At 42.2% G+C, this 15522-nt stretch overlaps 1 protein-coding gene across 1 annotated transcript in view; it reads right to left on the bottom strand.

Annotated features, from left to right (window-relative positions):
• Positions 1–1283: 1283 nt before the first annotated feature.
• LOC123772835 (uncharacterized) overlaps positions 1284–15522 on the bottom strand; it is a 328724-nt gene continuing 314485 nt past the window's right edge. The window contains exons 10-11 of the mRNA XM_069323215.1: positions 2530–2676; positions 1284–2274 (exon numbers count right to left, since the gene is read on the bottom strand). Coding sequence (XP_069179316.1) covers positions 2173–2274; positions 2530–2676 — 249 coding nt within the window. The 3' untranslated portion in view covers positions 1284–2172. The remainder of the gene's footprint in view (positions 2275–2529; positions 2677–15522) is intronic.

The raw sequence follows: 15522 nt of genomic DNA on the forward strand, positions 1-15522 counted from the left end.
CCTAGACACATTGAAGCTTGGCCAGGCATTGGTTGGCCAGCGATGCTGTGAATCAGGAGGTCATGACAATCAACAAGGTACGTATGGTGGAATAAAACATGAGGACGAGTAGGGTCAACAGATCTTAAATCAAAATACTTAGTCCATGTAGCAGGACGAAACAAGGCCTGGAAAGAAAAAGATTAAAAAGGAATCATGCTAGTGCGGAGGTGACGGCACCGAGCACCCCTGATAAGGGGAGGTAAAAGGCTGAGTTGTGGCCATGAGAGACAGAGTCACGCCCGATGACGTGGAGGTCATCACTGGGGGCTTGGGGCTCAACTCCGCCACAGAGGTGGGAGGGGAGCAGAGAGTGTGAGTGAGTCAGTCGGGAGAGTCAGAAAAGTAGCACGGTCAGGATCAAAAGTAGCAGGAGGTACAGTACCCGGCCATCCAGCACAGTCCGACTCGGAGGCCTGGTCGCCTACCCCACGAGTCTCAAAAGTTAATGGAGGGTAAGATAAAGGCACAAAAACTAAAACAAAAATTATCCACGAACCAGCCCCTATAGCCACCATGGAGCCACATTTAGAAGATAACACAGCCGACACTCCTAGGGGGCCCCAAAGGATGCATTGTGGATATACATTCTGCATTCATCACAATAAGAATCGCCAGTTCAAGATCATGCTCAATAACGAAGACAAAGACTGACAATAAAAGCGTTCCCCCCCTTCACTCGACGACGTCAGGTACCACAGTTTTACCGGCGAGAGTGTGTGCCTCCCCAAACACCCGGGCGTCAAAACAGAAGGAGGAATCAGAAAGAACATTCAAGAATGACAAAAAGTCGGCAGGAAGGGAACAATCTGAAAGGAGAAGAGGGGGAATAAAAACGAAACATGAGGAAGAGGAAAAAATTACCAGTATAATTGGAGAGGACAGCAGCAGGAGCAGAAAGTTTTAAAAAGGACACCTACCTTGAGGTTACCTTGAGGTGCTTCCGGGGCTTAGCGTCCCCGCGGCCCGGTAGTCGACCAGGCCTCCTGGTTGCCGGACTGATCAACCAGGCTGTTGGACGCGGCTGCTCGCAGCCTGACGTATGAGTCACAGCCTGGTTGATCAGGTATCCTTTGGAGGTGGACAGAGGACAAGCCGTCTCAATGCGCATCAAACTCCAGCAGTCGCCAACTGAGCCCCCTCACAACGGCAAAGGGCTCGAGAAAGGGTAGGGGGCCTTCCCCCCACCTCACCAAATGGGGGTGGGGGTAGAATATTTTTCAAAAACTAGGATAGAAAAAATATTATAAAAAATCACGTTTAATAACCTTTCAAAGTATAACACAATTATTTGCTTAGATTATTTAATATAAAACTTGACATGCTGTTAGTTAAAATTCATTGTAAATGTTAATAAATAAAATATTTTAAATGCCATAATACGATGTATACAGTTCAATCACGAGCTTCACTATGATATAAAATATATCATAGTACTCTATGTTCATTATACACAAAAATTTATTTGTTTTAATTCCTATTAGTTTCGTTGGAATCGACCACCTAAATAATTAAACTTCCAAATATGCTCAATTTTACAATTACACATTAAATACATTATGTAGACTATTGTATACATTATGTAGACTACAGTATACAATATGTAAATTACTGTATACAATATACTGATTATATACTACCTGTAATTGATGATTAACAAAGAAATACAAAACTGATGACAATATTTAGTGATGTTAAAGGTTTTAAGACTTAGTAATTCAACCTGTCTTCCTACAAAGAACGTCGCTTTTCGGTCGTATGCGTTATATAAGGCCAAAAATGGTCATACTAGAAAATGGAAGCGGTTCGCGAAAGTGACGTGATGTTCCGTTTTCCGCTTTGGGTCCTCTGGTAGGTTAGGAGAGGACACCTTAAACTGACCGTTTTTTTTTTTTTTTTTACATTAGGAAACCTTAGGAGGAAGGGGCGAGTAATTTGTGTAAAATAACATTCCATAATCATACTTATAAGAAGAGTAATTCTTAAAGTATCTGAAATATTAACAACATTGCATATGCAATATTGCATTTTTAGTTAGCATTCTAGGAAACAAGAATGAATTGTAAATAAATCGAAAAGGAGTTAATATATCATAATACAAATGATTAAAGTTTATCTAAAGTTTCGTGTTATTTAATTTCCGGAGCAGTTGTGGTGTGGAGGCCCCTGGAACATGTTGCAGACCTGACTCTTCAGGTCCTTGAGCGAGCTCCGCAACTGGTGGTTATTGTAGTGCTGAGGAGGAAATTGCAGTTAAGAAATGTCTATCAAAATAAAAATTATTAAAATATAAAAAGCAAAGTTAAACTCTTTACTAGAGTTTAACTTTGCTTTTATGCTCTAAAATCCACGTCAATAGTTTGAGAGAGTTGTATTCTTTGAATTTCAAAATCTAATTTGTAAAACAAAAAAATCCACTTACATATATTTTATTATATATTCTTTTAATGAACTTAACAGGTAAACAGACGTACTATGCCCATTCCTTACCCCATCGATAGTAATTGTTGGGATGAAACGTACAGGCGGCTCCAGCTCCGCTGTCCGAATGCCATTCTTGTAGAGCAGAGTAGACCCAACCTCACTCTCGGAACACTCCCTAATCGGGGCCCACTCAATGCCCACAGTTTTGCTGCACTGAAAGTGGAGGCAAGTAATTAGACCAGGTAAGTTAGCTTCCCAGAAGTTGGAAACAACTGCTTTGGATTTATTTAGTTCAACCAGTGTGTTATGAAAGGTTCCAATGCAGAGAAATACAAAGACAAGAGCAGACCACATTAGCGGAAGAGTATTCGTAGATAACATTTGACTGTAACAGCTTCATCAGATTAAAGGAATTTGCAGGTTGTTCCAGATTTAGCTAATCAGAACAAAGTGGCCATGTAGCACGGGCTATAGTAAGCCCTTAAATATGCATGTTGTTGTTGTTGTTGTTTTAGATTTAACTACTTAGAACGAAATGTCCATGTAGCATGGGCTATGGTGAGCCCGTAATTGAGTTAGGTTATTCGCTATAACATTGTTACTGTGATATTTGGGTCAAAGTTTTAAATGGAGGTGGGGATTCCTCCTTTTTCCCTGTTTCTTTTTCGGTTCTGTTTTAGTGCACTGGTTTTAGTCTTGTTTTAATAACATTATCTTGGTAGCGGATGTAGATGCAGAATGCTCACTAGTGAGTCATTTCTCAACGGCTTTTCTAATCATTGTAGCCGCGGTGGAATGTGCGTCTAATGCAGCTGCTGTCGTTGGATTAATGTTGAGTTTGATGTGCAGGGCTCCAGTAGCCTCACATTCCAGTAAGTAATGCAATTGTGGCGCCTCTGCTTCTGTTCCACAGATATGACACTTAAACTATTGGGTTCATTACCTCCCAGCAGCACTTATAACCAAGTCTGAGTCTGTGGCTACTGCAATGTCTCTGGATATGTTTTGTCAGTTTTGAAACAGTAGTACACAGTGGCTTGTTCGTACCATATCGCAGTGGATCTTCCATCCTCTACTCTGACTCTGTGGCGACTTTTGATAGTTGGGAGTATTTTCTTCTGGATGTCGGAAAATCCGACACCATTTAATATATCATACATACAGATAATTGTAGCTGTGTTGTATAAACAAGTTACCCATAGAAAACGTAACTTGTAGTGGAATTACCGTCTAAAGAAAACGGGATATCATCACCACACACTATTATAATTCACCACCTATTATGGTGGGAATTATTCTTAAATACATTAGTCTTTGGACTTTACCATCATAAAAACATCTTATATAAATTAACTTAATTATCAATATTAAAGTAGAGTAAATGTGACCCTTCTATCACTTTCTGAAATCTGGACAATGTAAGCCAGGCGTCAGGGGAGGAAGGAGGGCAGCCATTGTTGATACTAGAACAGAGGCTCACGGGAGCAAATTCGGCTCCTGTTAAATTTACTTGGACGTAGTGTTATGGAAACTAAAAGTGTACCATTATCAACACGCTGTCTACAAATTCAAGTTAAGTGTCTATCCGAAACCCGTTTATCATTCATTTATGGCCATTAATGTCAGGATATAGGGTGAACCGATTAGATCACGAAATCGCCTCAAACTAAAGGTAATTAAGCCAGGTCTTTATTGTTCCATGTATAGTGTTTTCTCTGATATAGCTTGTCATATATAGAACCTGGCTGCACAGCTAGCGCCCTTTTGACAGGTCAAGACGAGGAAGCAAGATTTGTGCACCAGTTACTGGGTGATGGAAGCTACCTCAAAGAGGATAATTTGGTGTCTACACCCTAGTTATACCTGGTGGACTAACCTGCTGTACTATAAGATAAGGAACCTTTTCAATGTATGTAGTCTATTCCTGTAGTTTGATTGGCTGCATATATATAAATTTAATAAACCCCCCTAATGTGTAGAGGATCGATTTGTGAGATTATGAGATTATTGCAGAAATACAGTCCACTTATCATTATACAAATTGCTATCGAAGTATATAAATTAACGTAAATATAAATTCATATAAATTAAATAAATATAAATCTCACAGGTCGGTTCCCACACTGGATTTGCTCTTTAATCTGTGAAAAATTTGGAGGTATTTGAACCTGTACAACAGGTAGAGCAGTGGCAGTTTTTGCTAGCGAGTCTGCCTTTTCATTACCATCTATGCCAAAGTGACTTGGTATCCAATTTAGGGTGATTGACAGCCCTAGATTATGGGCTTCTTTTCCTATATGTTGGATTTCTGTGATGAGTTGTATATTATCTCTGTGCTGGCTGGATAACAATGCCTGTAGCGAAGATTTAGAGTCGATATGAATAATGACATGAAAATTATTCTCAATTTTATGGTTTATGGCCTCCTTTAGGGAATAAATATGCGGTGCTTGTGGTATTAAATATAGAGACGTTAAGGAGAGGTGAGGTCAGGGAGATAAAGATCAGGGGTCGGAGGTGTTAGGATTAAGATATGCTGTAGGATTAAGGTTACTTAAGATTAGGTTCGTAGTGTTATGAGTCGATATTCATTTATATGTAAGATATATAATGTTTATATTCATGGCACCTATACCAGGCCTATCTTAATATCTTAACAGAATTATGGGCCCCTGGGCAAACCAGTGTGTTGGGGACCCTGTTACGAACACAGAATTACTTGGTTCTCACAGATAGATTTACATATTATGATACTCGAAGAAGCCAAACAGTGAACTTATAATATTGTAATTTTAAGTTGTTAACCAGTGGAGATTTTTGTATATAAGTAGTTTTTGTAGTTCTATATTTATTGTAAAAGTAGTTTTGTACTTTTAAGCTCTGATATTATAAGTTTATACTTTTTACTCGTGTTTGTGTCCTCCCCTCACAAGCAACTGGTGCCTCACTATGCAATCACAGGGTGTTTGGGGATCAGGGGCCAGATTCACGAAAGCACTTACGCAAACACTTACGAACCTGTACATCTTTTCTCAATCTTTGGCGGCTTTGTTTACAATTACTAAACAGTTAATGAGCTCCGAAGCACCAGGAGGCTGTTTATAACAATAACAACAGTTGATTGGCAAGTTTTCATGCTTGTAAACTGTTTAATAAATGTAACCAAAGCCGTCAAAGATTGAGGAAAGATGTACACGTTCGTAAGTGCTTGTGTAAGTGCTTTCGTGAATCTGGCCCCAGGTGTAACTGCCTTGTGAATCTGGCCCCAGGTGTAACTGCCTTGTGAATCTGGCCCCAGGTGTAACTGCCTTGTGAATCTGGCCCCAGGTGTAACTGCTTTGTGAATCTGGCCCCAGGTGTAACTGCCTTGTGAATCTGGCCCCAGGTGTAACTGCTTTGTGAATCTGGCCCCAGACCTTTTAGACATGAAAATTTGATAGGCCTGGGTGACTTTATCCCTGTGTTGCAGGCACGAGCACAACTCAGGCAGCGGGATGTGTAACTGGCCTATACGACAACCTTTCACAGGAATAAAAAGTAAATGGTTGATAATATTAAACATTTATTTTATTGGCATTTCAACAAAACTGGTGTTATAACGTTACAAAAATGCTGTAGAGCAGCCACTGATCAACATGATAAATATTTGAACAATTCACAAGGCTTGAAAAACACAATAATACTCAGTAAGCTATACAGATTAGATAACACAGCAATGAAATTACTATAAACGTCTTATTATAACAAGCATTTGTGGCATTTCTTATCAGAGAATTGCTCTATTATTGGCTAGAAGTTAATGGTCTTCAGGCTGTTAGTGGCATGCACATGAGTGAAAGCCAGTTCTATTTATAAAGTTCTATCTATAAAGCCAACAAACTTTGTAAAATCTCTTGATGTATGTACCTTACCTAAATAAAAATTATTATTATTATTATTATAGTTCAAACGACGCTGCCTCATTGTGCTACGAATCAGATTTGTTATAAGTTTCAGTCTTGAAAAAGAACACTCTCCTGTACAGTTGGTCACCATCATGCACATTAAAACACTGAGTGCAATTTCAACATTCAGGAATGCAGATTTAAAATTGTCTGAACTTATTTCTCTGTACAGTGTTGGGAGACTCATAATTTTCATCAAGAGCCATGTAGGTGCTTGATATGCTCACATTCATTGCAAAGGGCAACATAAGGTAGGTTTTTGTGAGGCTGTTAGCCAGATGTTCAAACTTTTTATTTAGTGCATCAGAAGCAATGGTTTTCAATTTACTGAAGAAAACTGATTTCCAATCTGTGAGTAAGTCTCTGCACAGTTTGTCAGTTCAAAGATTAGAGTGTCCAGAATAGGGAAGTGTCCACCTTGAATTGTTCGGTTTTAATGAACAGAACCTCTCCTGCAGATCTATCATATCTACTGTGACGCACACTTCGTTTTTATTCCCGTTTTCCCATCACTATAATCTGTATCTGGACACATCTTGAGATTTTCTTGAGGTTATCTTGAGATGATTTCGGGGCTTTAGTGTCCCCGCGGCCCGGTCCTCGACCAGGCCTCCACCCCCAGGAAGCAACCCGTGACAGCTGACTAACTCCCAGGTACCTATTTACTGCTAGGTAACAGGGGCATTCAGGGTGAAAGAAACTTTGCCCATTTGTTTCTGCCTCGTGCGGGAATCGAACCCGCGCCACAGAATTACGAGTCCTGCGCGCTGTCCACCAGGCTACGAGGCACCCTAATAATCTTGACTTTGAATTCATAGTCACTAAATTTGTCTCTAGTTTCCTGAAGATAGGTTTTCATAGACTCAAGAAGATTCGTGGCAACAAGGATGTTCACGTCCTTTGATTGTGGGACCTTGTTTATTTTGGTAATTTTTTCTAGCATGTCATTCCAAAGAATTGTGAGAATTGTTTGCAGGTTTTAATTTTTTTCCAATCCTTCTGCCTCTTGCCTTGTATTCATTTGCTGTTCATTGTCAGTTGATACAGAATCCAGTGCCTGTTTTATTTTCTCGAAACCCCTCATACAGACCATGAACAGCTTCAAAATGTGCTGACCATCGTCTGCCAGATGCTTGACCACAAACTTTTTCCCTGAACATGATGTACTCGTTTCGGGAGAAGATATGGGGAGGTAAATGTAATGGATCAAATAAGTGTATTTATGTTGTGACGGTAAAGCGTTGGTGTTCGGCTGTTTCAAAAGCTGGGGGCAGGGCCTCGTCACATCACAAAAAAAAAAAAAAAAAAAAAAAAGTGTCCTTTCGTCTGTGGTAAGGTAATGGGAAGACACACAAAACACAAGTATATAAACAATGAAATTTTAATTACTCTAGAAAACAAGACATGAATAAAGGCAATCTCATAAAATTCAACACTGGTCAACAAACAAAATAACATGAATAATAACTGGCAATGAAAAGTTACTCTAAGACCAGAATGCAAAAATATTGATAGCAATATAAATTAATATGTGCGGTGCTGGAATACTGGCTTCAAGCTGCCACCTCCCTTAGTACACGAAAGCCAAGGCTTAGTCTACTAGCGAGAGATGTCAACTCCAAGGAGCACAAAGATATTCTGACGAGTACGGCGTGCTGCTGCCCAGACGTCGACTCTCGGTGGTGGTGTGAGTGCAGGTGCTGCGAGACACCAGCCAATCAGCAACAGGCAGGCAGAGGATAAGCAGTTTGCTGGTTACGGCGGCTGTAGCAGGTGTCGGGGTGTGCATGGTACGATTTGCTTCCTGGGCAAAACGTTTGGCGATACTGGTGGACGTATCTTCTATATAGTATCTTGTACTTAACGACGTAATGATGTAGGGAAGAGCAGGCTCAATCTTTCTTGAAAGAGATTATCGTCACAATGTACTATGCATATAGTTCATTAATTTACTATAGACATTAAGTATTATAACGCATTGTCTGTTCCGAGAATGGGCTAGTCTGGTGACAACTCTGCTGCTTTTACTCCCACCAAGTTCAGGCTATATCCAGTACAGAGGACATAGATGGCATATTCATTGAGTTGATGAATCCATGCATGCAATCCGGTATATCGTCCAGACATATTTGAGGCATTATCGTATGAGTGACCACAGCAGTTTGATAGTGGAATGTTGTTCTCGTTAAGAAAATCAACAACAGTGTCTGTTAGATCCTTTGTTCCGCGAGAAAAGATGGGGATGAACATTAAGAAACGTTCCACAAGTTCACAGCCTTTAATGTATCAGACAATGTCAGTTAATCTGTGTGTGTCTGGAGTGTGTGTGTGTGTGTGTGTGTCTCCAATCTGTGTCTGGAGTGTGTGTGTGTCTCCAATCTGTGTCTGGAGTGTGTGTGTGCCTCCAATCTGTGTCTGGAATGTGTGTGTGCCTCCAATCTGTGTCTGGAGTGTGTGTGTGTGTGTGTGTGTCTCTCTCTCTCCAATCTGTCTGGAGTGTGTGTGTGTGTCTCTCCAATCTGTGTCTGGAGTGTGTGTGTGTGTGTGTGTGTCTCTCCAATCTGTGTCTGGTGTGTGTGTGTGTGTGTGTGTGTGTGTGTGTGTGTGTGTGTGTCTCTCCAATCTGTGTCTGGAGTGTGTGTGTGTGTGTGTGTGTGAGTCTCTCTCCAATCTGCGTCTGGAGTGTGTGTGTGTGTGTCTCTCTCCAATCTGTGTCTGGAGTGTGTGTGTGTGTGTGTGTGTGTCTCTCTCCAATCTGTGTCTGGAGTGTGTGTGTGTGTGTGTGTGTGTGTGTGTGTGTGTGTGTGTGTGTGTGTGTCTCCAATCTGTGTCTGGAGTGTGTGTGTGTGTCTCCAATCTGTGTCTGGAGTGTGTGTGTGTGTGTGTGTCTCTCCAATCTGTGTCTGGAGTGTGTGTGTGTGTGTGTGTGTGTCTCTCCAATCTGTGTCTTGTGTGTGTGTGTGTGTGTGTGTGTGTGTGTGTGTGTGTGTGTGTGTGTGTGTGTGTGTGTGTGTGTGTGTGTCTCCAATCTGTGTCTGGAGTGTGTGTGTGTGTGTGTGTGTGTGTGTGTGTGTGTGTGTGTGTGTGTGTGTGTGTGTGTGTGTGTGTGTGTGTGTGTCTCTCCAATCTGTGTCTGGAGTGTGTGTGTGTGTCTCTCCAATCTGTGTCTGGAGTGTGTGTGTGTGTGTCTCCAATCTGTGTCTGGAGTATGTGTGTGTGTGTGTGTCTCCAATCTGTGTCTGGAGTGTGTGTGTGTGTGTCTCCAATCTGTGTCTGGTGTGTGTGTGTGTGTGTGTGTGTGTGTCTCCAATCTGTGTCTGAAGTGTGTGTGTGTGTGTGTGTGTGTGTGTGTGTCTCCAATCTGTGTCTGAAGTGTGTGTGTGTGTGTCTCCAATCTGTGTCTGGAGTGTGTGTCTCCAATCTGTGTCTGGAGTGTGTGTGTGTGTGTGTGTCTCCAATCTGTGTCTGGAGTGTGTGTGTGTCTCCAATCTGTGTCTGGAGTGTGTGTGTGTCTCCAATCTGTGTCTGGAGTGTGTGTGTGTGTCTCCAATCTGTGTCTGGAGTGTGTGCGCGCGTCTCCAATCTGTGTCTGGAGTGTGTGTGTGTGCGCGTCTCCAATCTGTGTCTGGAGTGTGTGTGTGTGTGTGCGCGCGTCTCCAATCTGTGTCTGGAGTGTGTGTGCGCGCGTCTCCAATCTGTGTCTGGAGAGTGTGTGCGCGTCTCCAATCTGTGTCTGGAGAGTGTGTGCGCGTCTCCAATCTGTGTCTGGAGTGTGTGTGTGTGCGCGTCTCCAATCTGTGTCTGGAGAGTGTGCGCGCGTCTCCAATCTGTGTCTGGAGAGTGTGTGCGCGTCTCCAATCTGTGTCTGGAGAGTGTGCGCGCGTCTCCAATCTGTGTCTGGAGAGTGTGTGCGCGTCTCCAATCTGTGTCTGGAGTCTCTCTCTCTCTCTCCAATCTGTGTCTGGAGTCTCTCTCTCTCTCTCTCTCCAATCTGTGTCTGGAGTCTCTCTCTCTCTCTCTCTCCAATCTGTGTCTGGAGTCTCTCTCTCTCTCTCTCTCCAATCTGTGTCTGGAGTCTCTCTCTCTCTCTCTCCAATCTGTGTCTGGAGTCTCTCTCTCTCTCCAATCTGTGTCTGGAGTCTCTCTCTCTCTCCAATCTGTGTCTGGAGTCTCTCTCTCTCTCTCCAATCTCTGTCTGGAGTCTCTCTCTCTCTCTCTCCAATCTGTGTCTGGAGTCTCTCTCTCTCTCTCCAATCTGTGTCTGGAGTCTCTCTCTCTCTCTCCAATCTGTGTCTGGAGTCTCTCTCTCTCTCTCCAATCTGTGTCTGGAGTCTCTCTCTCTCCAATCTGTGTCTGGAGTCTCTCTCTCTCTCCAATCTGTGTCTGGAGTCTCTCTCTCTCTCTCCAATCTGTGTCTGGAGTCTCTCTCTCTCTCTCCAATCTGTGTCTGGAGTCTCTCTCTCTCTCCAATCTGTGTCTGGAGTCTCTCTCTCTCTCCAATCTGTGTCTGGAGTCTCTCTCTCTCTCTCCAATCTGTGTCTGGAGTCTCTCTCTCTCTCTCCAATCTGTGTCTGGAGTCTCTCTCTCTCTCCAATCTGTGTCTGGAGTCTCTCTATCTCCAATCTGTGTCTGGAGTCTCTCTCTCTCTCCAATCTGTGTCTGGAGTCTCTCTCTCTCTCTCCAATCTGTGTCTGGAGTCTCTCTCTCTCTCTCTCCAATCTGTGTCTGGAGTCTCTCTCTCTCCAATCTGTGTCTGGAGTCTGTCTCTCTCCAATCTGTGTCTGGAGTCTGTCTCTCTCCAATCTGCGTCTGGAGTCTTTCTCCAATCAGCGTCTGGAGTCTCTCTCCAATCTGTGTCTGGAGTCTCTCTCCAATCTGTGTCTGGAGTCTCTCTCCAATCTGTGTCTGGAGTCTCTCTCCAATCTGTGTCTGGAGTCTCTCTCCAATCTGTGTCTGGAGTCTCTCTCCAATCTGTGTCTGGAGTCTCTCTCCAATCTGTGTCTGGAGTCTCTCTCTAATCTGCGTCTGGAGTCTTTCTCCAATCTGCGTCTGGAGTCTCTCTCCAATCTGCGTCTGGAGTCTCTCTCCAATCTGTGTCTGGAGTCTCTCTCCAATCTGTGTCTGGAGTGTGTCTCCAATCTGTGTCTGGAGTCTCTCTCCAATCTGTGTCTGGAGTCTCTCTCCAATCTGTGTCTGGAATGTCTCTCTCTAATCTGTGTCTGGAGTGTCTCTCTCTCTCCAATCTGTGTCTGGAGTCTCTCTCTAATCTGTGTCTGGAGTGTCTCTCTCTAATCTGTGTCTGGAGTGTCTCTCTCTAATCTGTGTCTGGAGTAACACATGAATTGAATAATACTTTGACTCTTATACTTCAAGAATAGTACAAAGAACCTGTTGTGCCGTTAACTCAATAACTTCCTCACAAATAATTGCAGATAAATATGATGGTTTCCCTTTTCCAGGATTTCCATACATTTCGAGATGTTCTTCCAAGAAAAGGTCAAGTTCACTCCCTGGAAACACAACCCGAAACTGTCTCTATTTTCCGCTTGTTACAACTTGTAATAAAGTTGTTACATCTTGGCTTAACGTGTTTATGACGTATTAGAACGTTGTTACAACTTGCTATATTGGTTGTTATAATTGGTTAGGAGGTGTTAAAACTTGTTCGAACGTTGTACCAACGTCGTAGTTTCGGTATGTGTTTGGCGGGCTCAGCGTATACCTAAATAGTTGTCATTTTTTGCTGACCCAATAATCCGAGTTTCTCCACGAAATGGCAAACCTCTAGTGGCAAGAAAGCGAATTAAAGAAACCACACGTGTCAACACTTTATGCCAATATTCTTTCTGTGGGCGATATTGCTAAAGTAATAATCTACACTGCCAGTTTCTTTATGTCTTATCAAATATGCTGTCATGCACTTTCGATGTTCTCCATTTTCAAGTTCTACAATAACATTGCTGTGCTTCCAGGCATAGAACCACAATGTAGTAAAGGGAGATTCTTTCTTGGACAATAGGCGACGTATAAGGCAGTACAAACGACCTTGGAAGGGTGAATAGAATAGCCATTCACGTTTTACTGAGGAATTGCCTACTACTATTCAGCAGTTCATGTCTGCACAAATTGTTTGATAAATACCTTGCCTTCATATTGACTACTCCAGCTGTTTTATACACTCTGCGTGAGTTTGAAAGGTTGCTATCAAAACTCTGACATGGCGAGGAGGCTTCCTGATAACTACTCAAATGCTGAAGCCTACGTTTCTGCAAAAGATTTATACTCTGGTCGTCGTAATGCAATTGGCCTCTGACATGACGAGGCCCCACTACGAATCCAGTAACCTATTGTCTTAGTAACAATAATGTTCCATAGCCTCGGATCTGTCTCTTGGATTGACTCTCTTTTACTGTTACAGATCTGGGCATTTCCTCTTGTAAAATGTTACCAACAGCAGCAGCAACAGGCAGTGATGGTATGTCTGCTGAAACTGGATGATTGTAGCAAGAATGGATGTAGATGTGGATGCTACATCCGAAGGAACAGTACAAGTGGCTGACATTGCAGGAGTGGATGTTATATCTGAAGGAACAGTACAAGTGGCTGACATTGCAGGAGTGGATGTTATATCTGAAGGAACAGTACAAGTGGCTGACATTGCAGGAGTGGATGTTATATCTGAAGGGATGGTGTGAGTGGCTGTCGTTGCACCTGTGTTGAGCCACTATGATAATTTTGGAACTTTTCCTATTTCCTCCTCCTGCTCCTCTGCAGCTCTCTACCTCTACTGTGCTCCACTCAAAACATTACGTTTCATTTTCTTTCATCAGTTGGTGCTAACCTTGCCAGCAATATCCCACAGGCCCAGACTCATGTTACTACATATCTTATTGGCAGCTATCCTAACTCTCTCTCTTTGCCAGTCAACTCTCCTTTTGCCAGTCAGCCCGACAGGTGTTGAGTCCATCATTCACTCACTAAAAACCAAAGCTGGGAACATTAGTGAAATACCATCTATGATATACAAGAGTGCCGCTCATGCCATTGTGCCATGCACCCACAGCTCTGCGGTTCAACAAATCTCTAGAGTGTCATGTCTTTCCTGATACCCTTAAAAAAGCACGAGTAACGCCAGTTCGTAAAGGATGCGTTACGGCTGACAAACAATTACAGACCAATATTAAATCTACCTATGTTATCTTGAGGTTATCTTGAGATGATTTCGGGGCTTTAGTGTCCCCGCGGCCCGGTCCTCGACCAGGCCTCCACCCCCAGGAAGCAGCCCGTGACAGCTGACTAACTCCCAGGTACCTATTTACTGCTAGGTAACAGGGGCATTCAGGGTGAAAGAAACTTTTGCCCATTTGTTTCTGCCTCGTGCGGGAATCGAACCCGCGCCACAGAATTACGAGTCCTGTGCGCTATCCACCAGGCTACGAGGCCCCTCCAAAAATATTTAAACATTATTTACAAACAGCTCTACTCCTACCTTGTAAAATTCAACATATTAAGTTCCTGTCAGTTTGGATTCCGCTCCCAAGAGGGTACCAATGATGCAATTATTAGTTTGCTTGATTTAATCTACTCAGCCCTTGAAAAAAATACGTTCCCAGTTTGGCTCTTCACTGACCTGAGAAAGGCCTGAGATACTGTAAACCACAACTACCTCTTACTTAAGCTGCACCATTATGGAATCCGAGGTATTACCCTCAAATATATTCGATCCTATCTTAGTGACCGACACCAATATGTCAACCCGTCCTCTTAAAAAGAACGTCACTTTTGGCTGGTATGCGCGGCGCTATGGCCAAATTTGGACGTAATTTGAAATGAAATCGACTCACAAAAGTGACGTTCTGTTCCGTTTTCTATTTGAGTCATCCGGCGTACGCGTAGAGGTTATGAGAGGACTCTTTAAATTAACGTTTTTCATAACGTTTTGAAACTTTATGAGAATTTCCTGTCCACCTAACCTATCAGAGGACCCTTAACTTACTGTTGTTGAAAAAAAAAATCCCAAATTTATTTTCATTTTTTTTTTCATTTTCAAATTACGTCCAAATTCGGCCATACGGGTAAACGGCCAAAAGCGACGTTCTTTTTAAGAGGACAGGTTGCATATGTAACCATCAATGATATAACCTCTGCCACTCTACCATCAACCGTAGGAGTGCCACAGGGCAGCATCCTAGGACCTCTCTTATGTCTTATATTCATCAATGATCTGCCTAATGTCTCAAACATTCCTTTTTTTTTACCATTTGATGACGATATTACCTTCATCTACTCAGACCTTAACCCACGAACACTAAAAAGTGTTGTAAATAACTAATTAAAAAGTCCACTCGTGGAGATCAACCAAGAAAGTCATACTAAACATAGAAAAGACCTACTTCATCTTATTTGTAAGCAAATCATCAAATGAAATTCAACTTCATATAGACAATGTAAACATCAGCAATAACAATGAAAGAAAGTTCCTTGTCCTATACATAGATAAGAGACTCATCTTCATTACACACATACAACACAGCCAAAAAAAAATATAAAACTGTCGACATACACTCTAAGATCAGATATTATATTCACCACTTTGCTCTCCTCTCATTATACTACTCGCTATTCTATCCCTATCTTACAAAGGATATCTGTGCTTGGGGTTCATCTACTGCAAATTACCTCAAGCCCATCATCAACCAGCAAACGTCTACTACCAGAACCAAAATTCACACAGCCTCTCTGTTTAAATCCCTAAACATGCTAAACATACACTCACTCCACACATTCGCTTGTGCCATATACATGAACAAAACCTTGTTCCTAAATGCAAATCCTGATCCGAAACTCTTTCTTGACAGATGTAATAGAATTCATAATCACTACACAAGACATAAATATATCTTTTTTTTTTTTGAGATATATACAAGAGTTGTTACATTCTTGTAGAGCCACTAGTACGCGTAGCGTTTCGGGCAAGTCCTTAATCCTATGGTCCCTGGAATACGATCCCCTGCCGCGAAGAATCTTTTTTTCATCCAAGTACACATTTTACTGTTGCGTTAAACAGAGGCTACAGTTAAGGAATTGCGCCCAGTAAATCCTCCCCGGCCAGGAC

Source organism: Procambarus clarkii, chromosome 12, assembly GCF_040958095.1.
Source record: "Procambarus clarkii isolate CNS0578487 chromosome 12, FALCON_Pclarkii_2.0, whole genome shotgun sequence".
NCBI lineage: Eukaryota > Metazoa > Arthropoda > Malacostraca > Decapoda > Cambaridae > Procambarus > Procambarus clarkii.